This window comes from Sorex araneus, chromosome 4, assembly GCF_027595985.1.
Source record: "Sorex araneus isolate mSorAra2 chromosome 4, mSorAra2.pri, whole genome shotgun sequence".
NCBI classification, from domain to species: Eukaryota; Metazoa; Chordata; class Mammalia; order Eulipotyphla; family Soricidae; genus Sorex; species Sorex araneus.
This window is the reverse complement of record NC_073305.1, coordinates 79,904,958-79,923,669: the sequence shown is the minus strand read 5'-3', so window position 1 is coordinate 79,923,669 and position 18,712 is coordinate 79,904,958. Positions and strand designations below refer to the sequence as shown.

The following is an 18,712-nucleotide window of genomic DNA, read 5'->3' as shown; positions in this document are numbered from 1 at the left end:
CCAACATTTTGTATGCATTCTGGCACTTACACAGGCCAGTCCAAAAGGTGACTCTCATATTTGAATCATGCATCTCCTCAGTGAAACTGAAAGCTCTCTGAAGGCAAAGACGATGTCTTCCACTTATTTTTCCTTTTTAAAAATATGTTTTGGCAGGGGAGGGGGGGAGGGATGTTGGGTTTACTGGTGGTGGAGAATGGGCACTGGTGAAGGGATGGGTTATCGAACTTTGTATGGGGGAAACATGAGCACAAAGATGTATGAATCTGTAACTGTACCCTCACGATGACTCTCTAAAAATAAACTAATAAAAAAAATAAATTAAAATAAATTTAAAAAAAATAAAAATGTGTTTTGGCATCCTATCTCTGGGCTTAGCAATGACACGTGGCTCAGTGCTCAGAGGTCACTCCTGTGCATGGGGCACTATGCAAAGTTTGAGACCGAACACTGGATTCCTACATGCAAAGCATGCACTCGGTTATTTGACCTATCATGGACCTCCCCCTTTCCCCCCTTTTTTTAATTCATTGCTTTCCTAAGAAAATTTCAAGTATGAGATGAGAATTTGTTGTACTGACATAGAAATAAATTGCAAGCAAAGCAACCCAGGAGGAAGAATACAAGAGGTATTGGATTACAGTTAAAATTCCAAAATGAAGGGCTGGAGTGATAGCATAGCGGGTAAGGCATTCGCCTTGCAGATGGCCAACCTGGGGTTCAATTCCCAGGATCCCATATGGCCATATGGTCCCCCAAGCACCACCAGGAGTTATTCCTGAGTGCAAAGCCAGAAGTAACCCCTGAGCATCACCTGGTGTGACCCAAAAAGCCAAAAAAAAATCAAAAATGATCTTGATAGGCTGAAGCTATTATCTGAACTAAGTAAGATAAAACCTGAGAGCCATAGATATAGTACAGCGTTTGAGATGTTTGCCTTGAATGTGACTGACCCCAGTTTGATTCCTGGCACCGCATGGCTCCCCTGAGCACTACTTGGCAACACAGGGCCCGAGCAGTACCGCATCCAGTGGCCCTGCCACTGAACAATCAGCCTTTTAGCCAAGTACTTCTGGTAGCGCTCCCCAGGCTCCTGAGCACTGTTGGGAGAATGCCCTCCATCCCCACACAAAAAAAAACTACCGGAAACAACTTCAGAAAACTTTACTAATATCTGAAAAACCAAACAAAAACCCAACTGTAATAGGAAAAACCGAGATTAATGTAGCTTGACAGAAAGTGGCAGATACGAGAAAAGTTTTACGTGATTGTGATTAACCAAAGAACAAAGGCCACTCTAACTCACATAATACAGGCCAAGGATAAAGAAAGGGGTGCCACTGGAGCCAGGTATGAGGGGGTACACTGACAATCTTCAGTGAGGCCAGAGCCCCGCAACCAGGAGGCTGAGGTGACATAAGACCATGCCATATGGCAAGAGTTAAAGAAAAGGGGGGGAACTCTGTCTGAAGATAAGGCTTTGTGAGAAACCAGGGTTGTCAAAACCACATCTTTTGCTTTACTCAGAGGAAGTTTTGTTTCAGTTTACAAGTATAGTTAATTTCATTTCTATCATTTTCTCAGAAAAGACTTTGACACTTTATTATATGATGGCTATAAATTATGTCAGATTCCAAATTAGGAAGAAAAAAAATCTATTTGATCATTTGGTTTCAAGCTGGACCTAAAGTATGTTTTGGCATGATTACTAACTGTTAGCAAGTTCTGGAAGCAGATGCAGTTTTGATATGTGTTCTAAATCCGAAACACATTGCAAAAAAAGAAGACTTGGAGATAAAAATATATAGTGCTTATGCACACTCTTACTGTGCTATTTCCTGTCCTTATCAGCAAGAAACGTTTCTCTTCTTGCCCTTTCTTTGTTGTTCCAGGTGAACAAAATGTTCTTTTCTTCTTTTCCCTTTTCTTTTCCTCTACACACCTCGCTTCCCGTTTTATTCATTCTGCCTTTCCACTCACACTTTTTTTCATCTAACATTTACTAAGCACCTACTATGTTGCTCAAACCCATACTCATTTAAAGGCAAGAAAATGAAAGATGCAGCCACTATCTTTGAGAAGTGGAAAAGGAAAAAGGGAGTGATAAACTGACACACACGAGAGCAGGAAGAGAAATGCATGAGGGGATGTGAAAAAAATAATTCACTCAGAGGAAAGGGGTGATTGGAGAAGCAAGCCACAGGAGGTTCTACAGGGCCCGTCCTGCTGATGCAGAGCACTGGGCTGGCTTGCACACGGGCAGGCACAGCACACTGAAGGCAGGCCAAGCATTAATATTTGGGGGGGGGGTTAGGGGACCACACACAGTAGTGCTGAGGGTTCACTCTTGGCATTGCACTCGGGAATCATTCCTAACAGTGCTCTGGGGACCACATGGGGTGCCAGGACTGAACCAAAACTGGCCATATGCACGGCAAGCACTTTACCTGTTGTACTATCTCTCTGTCTCCTAGGACAGCCATTCTTTTTTTGTTTTCATTTTTTATTTTTGCATATTAACAATATATTTTGGGCAAGAGTGATAGCACAGCAGGTAGGGCATTCGCCTTGCACATGGCCGACTCAGGTTCGTTTCCTCCGCCCCTGTCAGAGAGCCCAGCAAGCTACCGAGAATATCTCGCCCACACAGCAGAGCCTGGCAAGCTACCTGTGGCATATTCGATATGCCAAAAACAGTAACAACAAGTCTCACAATGGAGACATTACTGGTGCCTGCTCGAGCAAATCAATGAGCAATGGAATGACAGTGACAGTGATACAGAACAATAGATTTTATTTTATTTTTATATTGAGTCATCATGAAATGGGGTTTCAGTCATGCAATGTTCCAACACCTGTCCCTCCACCTTCGTACATTTCCTATCACCAATGCCCCCTATTTCCCTCCTGCCGATCTCCCACCCCCGCCTGCCTCTATGACAGGCACTTTTCTTCTCTCTTTGCCTCTCTGTCTCTCTGTCTGTGTCTGTCTCTGTCTCTGATGCTCTGTCTCTGTCTGTCTGTCTGTCTCTCTGCATCTCTCTATCTATCTCTCTCTCCCCCTTCCCCCCTTTTGGGCATTATGGTTTGCAATGCAGATACTGTCTATTCCTTTACCTATCATTCCTAAGTGAACAGAAGCACCCTTGGATGGAAAGGCGACCAGTTCAAGCCAGTTAAGTGATCATCTAAACAGTGGCTACTTTAGCTGAGTTGTTTTGTACGTAAATTGATGGAACCAGTTAAATGTAGGTGTTTAGAAATGACCACCTAAAGGTAAGTGTTTAGAAATTTGCCTATAGACCTAACTAAAATTAATTAATTAAGAAAAATGACCAAAGCTATGGAAAACCACTATCTGGGCAATGGCCACTGTGGTAGAGGAAGAATTTATCCAGAAAGGAATGTAGGAGGTGCTTTCTAACAAGAAATATCTTTGAGAAAGTTGGTGACAAAGGGAGATGGATCAGTGATGCTTTGAGGGGCAGGAGGAGCAATCTTGAAGCTTTTACAGACATATTCACACACCTGATTTGCTTGTCTAAGGTCTTAAGTTCAATTCTATGCAATGCAAAAAAAATTAAAAAGTATATAACAAAATTCTAAGAACAGAATATTGTTTGGCAATAAAAGGAAATGAATTAACAAGCCATGGAAAAACTACAGAGGAATGTTAAATGTATATTGATAAGAGAAAGAAGCTAGTCTGATGAAGGTACATATGGTATGATTCCAATTATAAGATATTCCAGAAAAAGCAAGAATGTAGAGCTAGGGAAGAGAGCAATAATTGAAAGGTTTGAGGGTAGGGAAATGTGGAAGTGGTTCAGATATTAGGCATAAATAGTTGTAGCACAGAAGTTTTCAGGCCAATGAAACCATTCTGTCTGTACTATTTTATGTAGTTTTTTGAAGTTGATGTGGTTTTCTGTTTGTTTATTTGTTTGTTTTTCAGAGTTTAAGGTCTACAGAAAATTTGAGCATTAAGTTGCGTTCCTCTGAGCTTCACCCACTGCACCATCACTTTCTCTTGTATTTAATATCTTGCATTTGTATGGCACATGCATTACAATCAATGGGCCAGCCAGTTACAAATAAGTTATTATCTAGAGTTCATAGAGCACTTCAGGGTCCTGCATTTCTGTGGGGTTTGCCTAAGTCAAGATATATAAGAAGTATATTTCTTCACTTTCTAAACCATGACGTCCCCTCGTTTTCCTTCCCATTTATCAGTTAAAGGTGAACTTTCTTACTAAAAATCCTATGAACCAGAGAACCATCTTACTCCAAGACATGTGGATGGACAACTGGGAGCTTACAGGAGACCACTGAGGCACAATCCACTAACTGACGGATCTGAGAAGAATGTAAAGGATCCTGACTCTGGAGCTAAAGCTCAGGTTTCCTCTGTTAAATGGCCCCCACCCTCTCTCATTATCCCAGTAAACCACAGAAGCCACTGTGTCATTAGAAAATTAACTTGAATGTTATTGGTGAAGGAAGGGCTAAGATCCCAGTTCTCTTTTATGAGAAGGGGACTACAACAATTTTTTTCAGGAAAAGCTTGAACCATGTATTTGCCATACCTTCATACGCATGATTCCTTTCATTACTCGGTCTCTTCTCCGTGAACAGGGAGTGGACCGTGTATCAAAATCACAACTTCACAGAAATAATTGACAAGAACCATGGATAAAATCAAGAGTCAGACCAAGCATACCCAGCTTCACTCTGCACTTTGGCACTTCCGTCTAGCTACAAATAACAGGAACTAACTAGTCATGCAACCCAACTCAAGAGAGCTAAGCAAACTCTTTCAAACGACGAAATGGAAACCAACTCTGTAGTCCTCAGTTTCAGTCACTCAAAATGTATAGACAATTGGGGTTAGGGAGGGTCGAGGCAATCATAAAAGCATCATTTGCTCATGTCAGAAGAGGACGTATCGGGGGCCAGCGCAATAGTGGCTATAATGGGCAGGGTGCTTGCCTTGCATGAGGCTACCCTAGTTTTGTTCCCCAGTACCCCATGTGGTCCCCTGAGCCCACCAGGATTAGGTTTCTGAGCAGAGAGCCAGAAATAAGGACTAAGAACCACTAGGTGTGCACCCTACACACACATACACACAATAAGAACCTATCTTTTTTAGGAAGAAAGATGGATTTTAGCTTAAAGGAAGTATAAATATTCTTCAGTAGCAGGCTTGCCACTGGATTGGAGGTGGGTAGGATAAATTAGAGGAGGAAACACTAGGGCAAGTATGGAGGGGGAAAGTGCTTGCTCTAGAGGCAGACAGGAGGACAGGAGGGACACTGGGGACAGTGGTGGAGGGAAGTGGACAGTAGTGAAGGGACTGGTATTAGAACATTGTATGCCCTAAGTTAATCATGAATAACTTTGTAACTCTGCAATTCCCTGTGACTAAAAAATTTCAAATTACTTCTTAAAAGAGCTGGCGAGATAGCACAGTGGGTAGGGTGCTTGCCTTGCACACGGCCAATCCGAGTTAGATTTCTCCATCCCTCTCGGAGAGCTCAGCAAGCTACCAAGAGTATCCCACCCACACAGCAGAGCCTGGCAAACTATGCATGGTGTATTCGATATTCTGAAAACAGTAACAGCAAGTCTCACAACAGAGACATTACTGGTACCCGTTCAAGCAAATCGATGAACAATAGAATGACAGCACTACAGTGCTACTTTTTAAAAAAAGGCAAAAATAACCTAACCAACCAATCACAATCAATACAATAGAGAGAAGACTACTGAACATCCAATTGGTAACAAAAGACTTGCCTTAGGTTTAGGGTCCATTAAACTTAATAACTTCCCCCTCTGTGGCTTTAAACCAAGAACTTCTTCGAAACATGAGTGGCTTCTATTAAACTTAATGACTAGCCCGTGGCTGCTCTGATAGCAGTGTCCACCAGACAGGTGCTCTTAATAGAGGAATGGTTTCATAGTAAAAAGTAACAATGTTCTAGTGTTTTTATTACAGTTTCTTTAACTTTCTGGTTTATTAGTATTAATTGCTAGAGTTTTCCTTTTAACCTCTTTTAAGGCGTCACTCCCTCCTGTGAGTTAAGAGTGGCTGGGCTAAAATAAATGTTCATATATACTTGGCACATTACGAAAGCTGCTGGTTCCTAAACCTGACTTGGGAGACTTGACAGATACTTGGTGGTAAGGGAGATTTCAGAATGAACTGCATCAAATACCACTGGGGTTGAAATGACATCGAACAATCTTCCTGACAAACTTTGAGTGACTGAGTGGGCTTTTTTCCCTTACTGGCAATTTTTATATTTCATGGTAGTATCAAAATACTTTTAGCAATATGATTAGAGTTGATAGACTAAGACCTATTCTGCTGACCTTTAGAAATACTAGAGTCTAGCAAACAAGAGTCATAATAACAGAGCCATGTTTTTCTCCTATGCAGTTAAGTGGAAATTTCTGACCTTTAAATATTTTGAAAGAAGATATTCAAGACTATTTGGTTAAATGTGGGGGGAGGGGAGAATTCAAAAATTATTACAGCTCTTAATGGTCTCATATGAAAAAAATCTTTCAAAGTAGAAAAATACTCCTCCATATAATCTTCAACAGCTGTCTCGAAGGAACTGAGGTAACTAACATCTGCCCTATGATTCTGAAATTGTGTCACTAAGTTTCTAAGAGACCCCCAAAGAATCATACAAGTGATAGATGCAACAAGTCGACCACATAAAAAGTACTTGTGCGAATCCCTTCTACCTTGTCTACACCAAAGAATAGTACAGACTCATGTTCATCTAAAGACTTCTACACAATGGAACACTATGCAGCTGCTAGAAGAGATGAAGTCATGAAATTTGCTTATAAATGGATAGACATGGAGAGTATCATGCTAAGTGAAATGAGTCAGAAAGAGAGGGACAGACATAGAAGGACTGCACTCATTTGTGGAGTATAGAATAACATCACATGAGGCTGACACCCAAAGACAGTAGATACAAGGGGCAGGAGGATTGCCCCATAGCTGGAAGCCTGCTTCATGAGCAAAGGGGAGAAGGCAGATGGAATAGAGAAGAGATCATTAAGAAAATGATGGCTGGAGGAACCAGTTGGGATGGGAGATGTGTGCCGAAAGTAGATAATGGACCAAACATGATGACCTCTCAGTGTCTGTGTTGCAAGCCATAATGTCCAAAAGTAGAGAGAGAGTATGGGGAATATTGTCTGCCATGGAGGCAGGGGGAGGGTGGGAAAGGGGGGTTATACCAGGGATATTGGTGGTGGGGAATGTGCACTGGTGGAGAGATGGGTGTTTGATCATTGTGTGATTGTAACCCAAACATGAAAGCTTGTAACTATATCACAGTGATTCAATAAAATTTAAAAAATACATATTAAAAAAAGACTTCACACAGGTGATGGGTGGAGCTATATGCAATACAGCCGATTATTCTACATCCCTGAGGAAACTTAACAATGGCTCATACCCTCATGCACAAGTCAAAGAACCAGACTCACACACAGCTTGTTTCTTTTCATAGTAGGATAATTACATAAAATACACTTGGAGGTCAGTAATTATTTACATAGAATTTTGTAATTTAATTACAAAATAATTATAATCTGTGTGGCAAGCCCCACACACTTTGAACATCAAAAAACAAAATGGCATGAGTGATAATGTTATGACAAAGATAAAGACATGCAACATGCAGTGGTTCGGGCAGTCCTGGCTTTGCCACACACCTTGCTCGTTAATAGTCAGTGGTAGGTAGCTGTGGCGACCTCTATAGAATGAATTGTCCTTTAAGACCACATAGGATGAAAGGAGATAATGTAGAAAATCACTCAAGGGCAGTGGGGGCTGCTTGTATTCTGATAAATTTGCAATGAGGCCATACTGATTGTCAGTCTGGTGGGGAAGAAGAACCAGCCCAACATGACTTTTTTTGTCCTGACTGTCACTAGACTGGTTTCTGATGAGTGGGGCTTGGATTTTTTAACTCCACTACATATAAATTAAGCACATCAAAATATGGCAGGCTATATTAATTAATAATACATAGCTAATGTGTTATTAACTCTGCTAAACATAAATTAAGTACATCATAATATGGCATTCTATATTAATTAGTAACACATAATGAATGCATTATTCATTCAAAAACCTGCAATTGTAACTATTCTTATAATCTAAGGCTATTCCAGGTTAAGAAAATGTCTCTGAAATCTTTGTGCTGCACTTCTGAACTTCAAGACCCCTCGTTCTCCATCTTTCTCTGCAGTAAAGTAGGAACCATGGGAAATGTAACTTTATCATTTTATCTTAGTTTATTTCTACTTTGCTTTTTTTCTTCTGTTTCATCCTATTTTATTTCAATTTTATTTCCATTAAGGGTTTGAAGGAGATAGCACAAGTCATTACAATACAATATCAGTAGTGTCCTAATTATAATTCATTAAGTTCTGGCATTTGTAGCCACACTTGAAATACTACTCAGAAGAAAGTGCTTCAAAACAGAAAGAAGCTAGTTCCTCTGAGTTCTTCAAATACATTAAATCATGGTCTTTCTTTGGAATGGTCTTTTAGACTAAAAGGATGAAATAATGTTTTTTTAGAAATAACACTTTCAAAGACTCTTTCTGGTTGGCTTTATTCCTGAAATCTCTGGGGAAAAAAAACACTTTTATTCCCATTTTATATGTAATTTTTATTCCCAGTTAATATGTAATTTGATTTCTGGGGTCCCTTGGAGGAAAAAAACATTTTTATTCCCAGTTTATGTGTAATCTGACATTTTCTATTTTCCAACATTATAGTTGAGCAGTTATTTTCTTTTAATGCTTTACTGACCTTTGTGAATAGCTCCCAATTGCCATTAATTCTATAGAGATAATGACTGTAAATCTACAGAATAAGAACAAACAACCTACTCAGTACGTCTTCACCCTAGGCACCGTGCAAAGTGCTTTGTAAATGCCATATAAGTATTAACTCATTCAAAACATTAAATATTTCAATTATTTTTCACATTGTTTTTGTGTATGTTGCCAGGGATCCAATCTGAAGTCGCCACATATAAGACACTTGTTCTGTCGATTTTTAATTGTAAAAGTGTTCTATCATAATCCATTTTGTAAAGCAAATATTTTTCCTTGAGTTTTTACTTATAGTTAAATTAGGGCTTACCTATAAATTACACAAAGATACAATTTGGGGCATAGGGGTGACTCTCAGGGGCCCAGGCTAGGCTCTAAAACTCGTCTATTTTTTTTATTGAATCATCGTGAGATATAGAGTCATAAGGTTGCTCATGACTGAGTTTCAGTATACAATGTTCCAACACCCATCCCTTCATCTGTGCATTTTCCTCCACTAATGTCCCCAGTTATTCTCCTGCCCATCCCCCAGCACACCCCTACAGCCCGCCTCTATGGCAGACACTTTCCTTTTCTCTCCTCTCTCTCATTCTTCTCTCTCTCTTCCCCTTTCTCCCTTTTAGGTGCTGTGGTCTGCAGTATTGCTATTGAAAAAGTGTTGTGTATATCACTTTATCTCCTTTCAGCACTCAGTTCTCATCCAAAGTGATCATTTCCAGCTACAGTTGTCATAGTAGTTCCTTCTCTGTCCTAACTGCACTCTCCTCTCCCCCCAGGAGTCTCTAAAACTTGAACCACTCCTCAAGACACAAGACAAATTTCACAGAAGAAAAGTTTAGCTTCATGTCAACCACATTTATTACATCATTTTGGGAAAGGGGATGCCACACCCCACTAAGCTCTGGGCTAAACTCTGACTCTGTGTTCAAGGATAACTCCGAGGGGGGGGTTGGGAGACCATATGCTGTGCCCAGGATTGAACCAGGGTCAGCTGCATGTAAGGCAAAATCTTAACCTTTGTACTCTATCTCCAACACAGCACTTTTTTTTGGTCTTCGTTGTTGTTTTGGAGCCAGAACTGGTGGTGCTCAGGAATTGCTCCCATTCTAGTGTTCAGAGGTCAACCCTGGGAGCAACTTGTTTGGGGTGACATGTAGTACTAGGGGTAAAAACAGGGCCTCTCCCCTGCAAAGCAAGCACACTAGCCCTTTGAGCTATCTCCCCTGACCTAACATAGCACATTTTAAATGTTACAACTGTCTTTTATATATCAGTATTTTATGTAAAGTCTAAGTAGTTCTAAGAAATGGAGCTACGGAGCTCTATCCTATTTCACAAAGACTAAGTTTCAGAGAAGAATGTGTATGAGTTGTATATGGGAGTCATATAACAACCTTCAATCCTATTGGATAAGTTTGGAGGTTTTATTCTCACCCAAAGCCATATGAGAATGTTATGTTTATCCCTTTGTGATTTCTTGATATCAAAAATATATAAACTATTCTGGAAAACACCTTGAAAAGGGAGTCTAGGCCTGCATGGAGATGGAAATGCAGATTAGCATTTTTATCTCTCTGTGGTGTTACAAGGAAATAGATATGACTATTAGTGAGCACAGAACATGAACAGACTCGACCCATAGGGTTTATACAAAAGCACAAGGAAAAACCCTTATAATTGTCTTGCTTATAGGATCCTTTTAGGTCATGGATCTCAGAAGACAAATTCAGACGTTGAGAAGTAAAATGGGGAAGAAGCTATATGTTTTTAGCATCTCAAACCCCAGGAGACAGACTCAACTCTAAGAAAGTTCCTCAAATTGGTCCATGTGAAGTGAAAAAAAAAAAAAATGGAGCTCACCAGAGTCTTCCAGGTAACAATCTGAGGTACAGGCACAGACCACACCCATGAACAAGGACTGGTGAAACAGTGCTCCTCCAGTTCACCATCAATCCACATCTAGTTCCTTTTTCCTATTTCCTACTTGCTGACATGATGGATTTTCTGTTCTCTTAACTTAAATGTTTATAGAAAACCTCTCTCTATGGCACCATCTTACTGCCTATAACCACTCGTAGAACTGTTTAGGCAGGAAGAACAAATGGACAAGCTCAATTTTAAACTGGTTTAAAGCAGAGACTCTTTCCTGTTTGGGGCCTCGGCTGTGGCTGGGTACTTAACCAGGTTCTGCTTCTGTGAAATGAGAACTGTGTTGTATTCATTTATGGAAATTCATTAAATATCCACTAATGAATAGACTCCAACTAATCTGGCAGTCCTATATTACACATGTAAATGATATACAATAATGACTATCCATTTCCTCAGCCTTTCTTCTTCATTTCCTCAGCATTTCTCAGTGATCTTTTCAACAACTTCCCCATGGAGGTTATAGGCATCTCCATAAGAAAATACTGTGTCTAAGTATCTCTCATACTACACTCAGTCCCTGAGGTTTCATCCCTGCAGGCACTGCCATAGGACAAGTAGCAAAATCTATTTCAGCCACAGAGGGTTGGATAGATGGAAGCCCCAGAGGATCCTACACAGAAGCAAGTTTTCACTAATCTGTCTTGGCTAAGTGTTATTTTGGCCTTATGTGAATCAGTATGAACTCAGTACAAAATGCTAGGAATTACGAGCACTAATTCAGCACTACCCACACCCACATCAGTCCTCATTAACGCCTGTACTTTCAGTCATCCCTTCCTGCATCTTTAATTGATTTGTGCCACAAGGAGGTATTAACTCCAGCCCAGGGAAACAAACACTAGATTTCTACACTCTGCACCATTCCCCAAGAAATACCATGTGATTTATTAAACTACCGATAGCAAACATAACGAAAAGCAGTGAAATGGTTTTTGCAAATAATTTGGCAGTTCTCCCTCCCCCCATCTTCTTTCCCCACTCACCCCTACGGGAGTCCATCTGCTGCAGAAAATGTGAAGGCACTAGGACCAGAGAGCCCTTTCCTGCTATTTGCTTGAGAAATAAAGCCTTCCCTCCTCCCAAGTTGAAAGGAATAAAGGAGTCTGAACTAATCAAAACCTGCAAGCCTGATGGTGGAGCTTCAGCTTGTCAGTGATGCAACTCAGCGGAGTGAGTAACGGCTTCGAGCTTTGCAGAAAATGAGAGAGGGAGAGAAACAGAGACAGAAACACAAAGAGAAAGAGAGAAAGGCATTAACCTGGCCAGGAGTCAAACAGGTGCACGGGGCCCGCACGCTGAGAAGAGTGGCTGACAAATATGGTGTTCAAGTGTGCACACCTCTCTGGGTTTACATCTTCCTAGACGGGGCAGAGTTGTGGTCTATGGGTAGGTGTGCTCAGAGATTTTGTTGTTATTTGCAAGACATGTGGGCTGGCCAAAAGCCTTTAATACTTCTCCTTTTGTCCATATATATTCACGGACATTTGGAGGTCCTCTGTCTGAAATTATTCAGACAGAGAGAGGAGGTCAGCGGGTAATTTCATGCACCTCCACTATGAGCCACAGATTCCGATGGTGCCTTTGGTGGGATAAATGTTGGGGTTCTTGGGTTGCCACATAAAGAGTAACAGCAGCCCACTTTACAGGAAGGCACAAGGTGCTTTTTAAGACTCTCCCAGCCCTCGGTGCATTTTCAAGGTCTAGTTTCTGATAAGAAGCATGGGGCTGGAGAGATAGTACAGCAGCTAAAGCACTTGCCTTGCATACAGCCAACCCAAGTTCAATCCTTTAACCCCATATGGTCCTCTGAGCCCTGTCAGGATTGATCTCTGAGTGCAGAGCCAAAGGGATACGGCCCAAAAATCAAATAAACAAACAAACAAAAAAGAATCTTAAACATGCAAATGCTCTCTCCTTTGGAATGGCTAGCCTGGACTCCTGCCTCTGTGTGGAGGGCTGGGCCTTCCTTCCGGGATTTGGACTAGAGGCAGATGTTAGGAAAAGAAAGGAACACAAGCAGAGGAAGGCCTGGCAGAAGAACCTCAGAAGGCGGCCCCAGGAATAAAAGTGTGCCCACCAGAAGGGTATAATTCTGCAAGACTAAAGCTGCATGGCACTACTTCCACAGCTGCTTAACAAAATGAGGTCATTTGGGGGGAATGTTTAGTCCCTTGACTGAAAATTCTGGAGGATTTCATCATCCCATTAGTCAGGAGACCATTTGACCAGCTAGCATGCCCTTGTGCCCACATGCCCCATCTTGCAGACCCCAACCCCATCCCTCCAAGGGAGGTGGGTTTTTAGTTCAAGTGTGGTCTTTACCTGAAATGCGCCTGGGCACGTCGGTGATGGCAGGAAGCCCAGTGCCCCGTGTGGAGGACAGTGGGGTGGTGGAGTGAATGGATGGGGATGTCATCTGGCTCAGGTAGGAGGGGTAAGACTGGTCATAGGACCACGGCGGTGAAGACTGTGCCTGCCTGGGATCTAGGGGGAAAAAAGAGAAGTCTTTATTTACAACTGCAGTGACCTTAGGACTTGTAAGACAAAGTTAGAAAGGATAAAACATGCATGTATATATAGTGTATGTACATGTATATACATACATGCATGCATGTATATACACAGGTATATATTAGGGCTATTTATGTCCGACAACTCTACCCTTTATGGTGCAAAATAACATGATATATTCTGGGCTTTCTGGAATCATAAAACCAACACAATACACCATGCCTAACCACTATTTACCTCTCCAGCACATAAATATTTCTATTTGGAAATTCTAAGCATCATTTAGAAAGTGAACTGTCTTATTTACAAAGTTAAACTATATTTTATTTATTTTCTAATATTGCCTCCAACAAAAAAGTAATTCTTTTTGTCATTAGGGGAAAAAATCATTTTGAACAATTAACTTGGTAAATAACCCAAAGACTTTTATTGCTGCGTATTCAGCTCCTACTTTTCAGACATGCTTTTGAGGTTTTTTGGTTTGTTTGTTTTTGAATTTTGCTTTTGGATTTTTAAAGTATATGATTCCCTGGGGTCATTGGTGGTGGGAAATGTGCACTGATGAAGGGACCAGTGTAGGAACATTGTATGACTGAAACCTAATCATGAACAACTTTGTAACTGTGTACTCACAGTGATTTAATAAAATAAAAATAATAATAAATAAATAAAGCCTGTGATTCCATAGTCACACAGGACACTGCCTTTACAGGCTGGTCAATAGGACCGTACTTGTGAGCACGGGGGTTAGGAGGTTGAGAGCAAAGAGAACAGAGAGCAGGGAAGAACAGAAAAGAGAAAGGAGACTGCCTGTTCTCATGCTAAAACTAACCCAGGAAAGTACCTTTAAGAGTACAACAAACATGAAAGTTTGTAACTATCTCATGGTGATTTAATAAAATTTAAAAAAAAGTTTAGTACAAAAAAAAGGAAGAATACAACAAAGCTTAATTTTAAAGTCAACTGACTTTAAAGTGTCTTGACAGTAAGAAAATGACCCCAAATAGAATGGACAAATGACTTTCATCCTATTGAAATCTGTCTGAAAATGGTCCTTGTCAGGAATTCATCTGATGTTACCTATAGTCACTGCAGGAATAAATGTGTTGTGCAGTCAACAAGTTAAGGTTTAGCAACTAAGCACTAACAATGGTTTTTGATGTGACTCAGTGGAGGTTCTTAGAACTACAAACTCAAGGCCAAGCAGATATGTTACAAAAGCTTCAGACTACTAAGAACAAAACAAACACATGGGTTTGTTCCTTCTTGCAGGGTGAAAAAGTTCATTTCAAACTGTTTTTGCTCTAACTTAAGGTCCAAACAGATTAAAAAATAACTTTCTCTTAAAATATTTTTGCTAATTAAAAAGAATTTTTTTAAATTCTAATATGCCAGAATGCTTTAGGAATAATACTAAAGCATATTAGAATACTTATGGAATTTAGAATGTGCAGTACTAGGTACAAATTCTGTACTTCTATTTTCTAGCTGTGTGATCTTGTGTTAATTATGAAGCCATCCTGAAACTCAGTTTCTTGACCTGCACACAGAGGTAGAGGAGTAATAGTAGTTGAATTGCAGTCATGTGAAAATTATCTGAAAAAACAATGAAGAAAAGACTAACACAGGAGGCACAAGCATTCATTCTTGTTTAAAAAAAATAAGTTGACCACAAATAGTTAAATTTAAAAAATATTTTTTTTATTTTTAAAAAAATTTAATAAATAAAATATCAAAATTGGAGTTACTGTCTTTGAAATTGATTTATAATTATTTCATTACCTTTGGGCCTCTGAAAATGAAATGAAAGTTCACTTAAAAAAGCTATTAATATATTTAAATGTAATGTGTTCCAAAAGAACAAAATCAACTGCTGTTGGAGAGGATGTGGGGAGAAAGGGACCCTTCTACACTGCTGGTGGGAATGCCGGCTAGTTCAGCCCTTTTGGAAAACAATATGGACGATTCTCAAAAAACTAGAGGTTGATCTCCCATTTGACCCAGCAATACCACTGCTGGGAATTTATCCCAGAAAAGCAAAAAAGTATAGTCAAAATGACATCTGCACTTATATGTTCATCGCAGCACTATTTACAATAGCCAGAATCTGGAAAAAACCTGAGTGCCCTAGAACAGATGACTGGTTGAAGAAACTCTGGTACATCTATACAATGGAATACTATGCAGCTGTTAGAAAGAATGAGGTCATGACATTTGCATATAAGTGGATCAGCATGGAAAGTATCATGCTAAGTGAAATGAGTCAGAAAGAGAGAGACAGACATAGAAAGATTGCACTCATCTGTGGAATATAGAATAATAGACTATAAGACTAACACCCAAGAATAGTAGAAATAAGTACCAGGAGGTTGTCTCCATAGCTTGGAGGCTGGTCTCTCATTCTGGGCAACTCAGAGAAGGGAACACCAAGTAAAATGTGGTTGGAGGTCATGTGGGGGAAAGATGATGCGGGCCGAATATAGACTAGAGACTGAACACAATGGCCACTCAACACCTTTATTGCAAACCACAACACCTAATCAGAGAGAGAGAACAAAAGGGAATACCCTGCCATAGTGGCAGTGTAGGGTGGGGGGAGACGGGACGGGGGAGGAGGGGAGGGATGTTGGGTTTACTGGTGGTGGAGAATGGGCACTGGTGAAGGGATGGGTTATCGAACTTTGTAAGGGAGAAACATGAGCACAAAAATGTATAAATCTGTAACTGTACCCTCACGTTGACTCACTAATTAAAAATAAACTATTAACTTTAAAAAATAAATAAATGTAATGTGTTTAAAATTAAAAATCAGTATAAAACACAAGTTTCGTAAGATGCTGCTTTTTTTTAATGTCTTTCAGTTTTTACTATACAGTCAAAGCAGTTCACGGTTAGCCAATTCTTATTTATTTGCTCAATTCAGAAACTATTTAAAGACTGTAAGTGGGCCATACCTCACGAATCAAAATAATTAAATAGTAGAGAACATTTATCTGTTTACATATCAATAGATACATATAAAATTTAATCCAAATCAATTTTAAGTGACCTCAGTTTACAATTTTAATGAAAGTGTAGTTCTATATAAATGGTAAGAAAGCATTTTCTTCAAAAATCTAAATGATCCTTCATCATTAAAATAATAAACTTTTGTGCTGTAAAATGTCCAAGGCTGAGATTGTATAGATTGGCAGGAGTTCAAATCTGAGTGAATGGTTTGTGTTAATTACCTGATATTGACATACTTCCTTGTCCTGCCTCTATTAACATAATTCACTATTCAGAAAAATGGCAAATGATCTTTAGATGGTAAAAGATGCCTTCCTTACAGAACCAGAAAGTCAATCCAAGCAAGACCTTCTCTCAAAGGGTTTTCAAAGAACAAAAAGGACAAGAACCACAGAGCTAAATGAATTGGACACACAGGACTCAAGTCTGGCCATGAGTTCTAACCCAACTTGCTGACTTCATCGCAAGGAGTTTCACCCACTGTGATCGAACCTTCATGTTAGCACAATGCTGGTGTTACAGGGCCTACCGGTGGGGAAAAATACAAAGAACTGTAAAGAAGGACTAAAATTAGGAAATCAAATAGCACAACTGAATACAGAAACTTGACTCGAATGTAAAAGTCAAAAGAGGGGCCAGAGACAGAGATTAACAGCATTGCCTTGCACACAACCAACCTGGATTCGATCCCGATCCCCAGGACCCTATATGGTCCCCCTCCCTACCCCCATCCAGTGCCCCAAGTCAGCCAAAAGTGATCCCTGAGTGCAGAGCCAGGAGTGTGGATGTGGCCAGTGGGTGTGGCCCCCAAACAAAAACAATTTTAGAAAGGTAAGAGGAGAGAGAGAGACATGAGAGGGTTCTCCAATAAGAGGTTCTGTGTTGAAGTTCCCGTTCTGCTGTTTGTAAGCTGGGTGACCTTGGCTACCTCAACTAAACTCTCTGAACCTAAATTTCTTCTTCTGGAAAATCACACACTGAGTGAATATTACAAAGTGGTCATGCGCACTAGCTTGGGCAGACAAGCCTAGGTTTGAATCACAGCTCCCCACACTGCCAAGCAAATTGTTTAAGCTCTAGGGACCTCAAAGATTCATCTGTAAAAGGGGGAATGATAATACTTATTAGGGGCGCTATGAGCTTGGTCTTATGTGACCCGTTACCTGATACTCTTAACTTATATTAAGTCCATAATAGATACAGGTGATTATGGTGATCTGCAAAATGAGTGAAATAATAACTACTGTCATCTTGCTTACAAAATTAGATGAGGTAATTTTAAGGAAAAGCATTTTGATAGCTGTGAATTAGGGCATTAAAACTATCATTATTCCCTTTAAGAGCTCACATGACTGTGGGCAAATTGTAGGACATAATGTGTGCATGCTGCTGAACTTTGATTTTCTTCACCTGTAAAATGGGGATGAAAATACTATCTCAGAAAGGTATCAGAGGGGATTAAACAACATACAATGAGTGACAAATCATCATTGCTACTATTCAAAGAAGTTAAAAATCTGGATCTACCTAGGGTGGGTAGATAGTGACTGATGTTGAGGAGTTCTGCCATCAGACTCAGCACAATTTAATGCAAAACCTAGCATGATGTAGGTGCTCAGTAAACAACCATCCAACCATGACGCTCCTAGGTGGCTTGGGAGCAAGGGCATTTTATAATGAGGTAGTAATTAGTAATTCCCCAACTTCCCCTTTGGTTATAAAAAAAAGTTCCATCCTCGAGATTTTAGCTTTTACATAAACTTCCTTACTGCCAGAATATATTCCAGAACAGTCTATTAAAAGATAGTTTTGCTTTTCATAGAGGCCTTTCTTGAAGAGATTTAAGATTAGAAAAAGAATAACTGCACGCGGTCCCTAAAAAAGTGAGATCTCTCTTCATATTTTGTTGTCATTGTTTAAGAACAGCTGCAGGCAGCCAATCCATTTCAAGGTCACCATCAAAAGATTCTAGAATACTGACCTACTTTAGCAGGGAAAAGAAAAATAAGACCTAAGGACTGCCAGGTGGGCTTCAACAGATCTAGTTTAAGTCATTTTAAGAGGAAAATAATCTGGAGTTAGAGTGATTGTTCAGTGAGTAGGGCATTTGCCTTGTAAGCGGCCAACCCGGGTTCAATCCTCAGCATCCCGTATGGTTGCCCAAGTGCCGCCAGAAGTAATTCTGAGTGCAGAACAAAGAGTAATCCCTGAGCATAGCTGGGTATCATGCCCCCCCCCGAAAAAAAGAGGAAAGCAATCATTGAAAAAAAAAATTGAAGGGTGTGGAGCCACGGATTAGTTCCAGCACCACATGGTCCCTGAGTGCCAATAGAAGCAAACCCTCAGGACTGAATCAGGAGTAACTACTGAGCATGCCAAGTAA

General features: G+C 40.2%; 1 protein-coding gene across 4 annotated transcripts in view; it reads right to left on the bottom strand.

The window, feature by feature from the left end:
- RUNX2 (RUNX family transcription factor 2) overlaps positions 1–18,712 on the bottom strand; it is a 305,232-nt gene that overhangs the window by 181,694 nt on the left and 104,826 nt on the right. For all 4 annotated transcript variants that reach the window (XM_055135053.1, XM_055135054.1, XM_055135055.1 and 1 more), the window contains one exon: positions 13,132–13,293. In XM_055135053.1, the coding sequence (XP_054991028.1) occupies positions 13,132–13,293 (162 nt within the window). The remainder of the gene's footprint in view (positions 1–13,131; positions 13,294–18,712) is intronic.